The following is a 527-nucleotide window of genomic DNA, read 5'->3' as shown; positions in this document are numbered from 1 at the left end:
AATTCCACCAGCCTAGCCTCACTTTCACCGCCTTGCTTTGATCACATCAGTGGAACAAGCGATGCTCGCCAGTTTCCCTCACGCACCGGGCCTCAAAAGTACCAAGTGAGCCATGGAGAAGAAGACAGTGGCTAATGGTTTCCATGACCCCACAGTGACAGACAGTCAGTGGGGGGAGGGCCGAGTGGCACTGGTCACAGGAGGAGCTCGGAGAGTCGGGAGAGCCATCGTGTTCGCTTTGCACAGGCGAGGTTTCAACGTGGTAGTGCATTGCAACAATTCGAGGACGGAGGCGCAGGCCGTTGCTGACGAACTAAACAGGTGAGTGCCATTCTGCAATCTCTGTGTTATGTCATCTTGCATAATAGGGTCTTGAGTGCTTTAGTATTGAAGTGATTTTTTGCAGTGACAAAGTCTTAATAAGAGCATCAATAAAAGCGAGTGAGTGAGTGAGTTTCAGACGATGGATCAATCTAATCCATCTTTAGATTAGGGGATAATTAAGCGACCCCGTTACATAACCTTTG

The 527-nt window shown here is 49.1% G+C and overlaps 1 protein-coding gene across 1 annotated transcript in view; it reads left to right on the top strand.

Moving 5' to 3' along the window:
* Positions 1–104: 104 nt before the first annotated feature.
* Positions 105–527, top strand: part of LOC119587385 — a 3438-nt gene continuing 3015 nt past the window's right edge. The window contains exon 1 of the mRNA XM_037936128.1: positions 105–321. Coding sequence (XP_037792056.1) covers positions 113–321 — 209 coding nt within the window. The 5' untranslated portion in view covers positions 105–112. The remainder of the gene's footprint in view (positions 322–527) is intronic.

Source organism: Penaeus monodon, chromosome 22 (assembly GCF_015228065.2).
Source record: "Penaeus monodon isolate SGIC_2016 chromosome 22, NSTDA_Pmon_1, whole genome shotgun sequence".
In the NCBI taxonomy this organism is placed as follows: Eukaryota; Metazoa; Arthropoda; class Malacostraca; order Decapoda; family Penaeidae; genus Penaeus; species Penaeus monodon.
The sequence above is the reverse complement of the archived record's forward strand: the minus strand, read 5'-3'. Positions and strand labels throughout refer to the sequence as shown.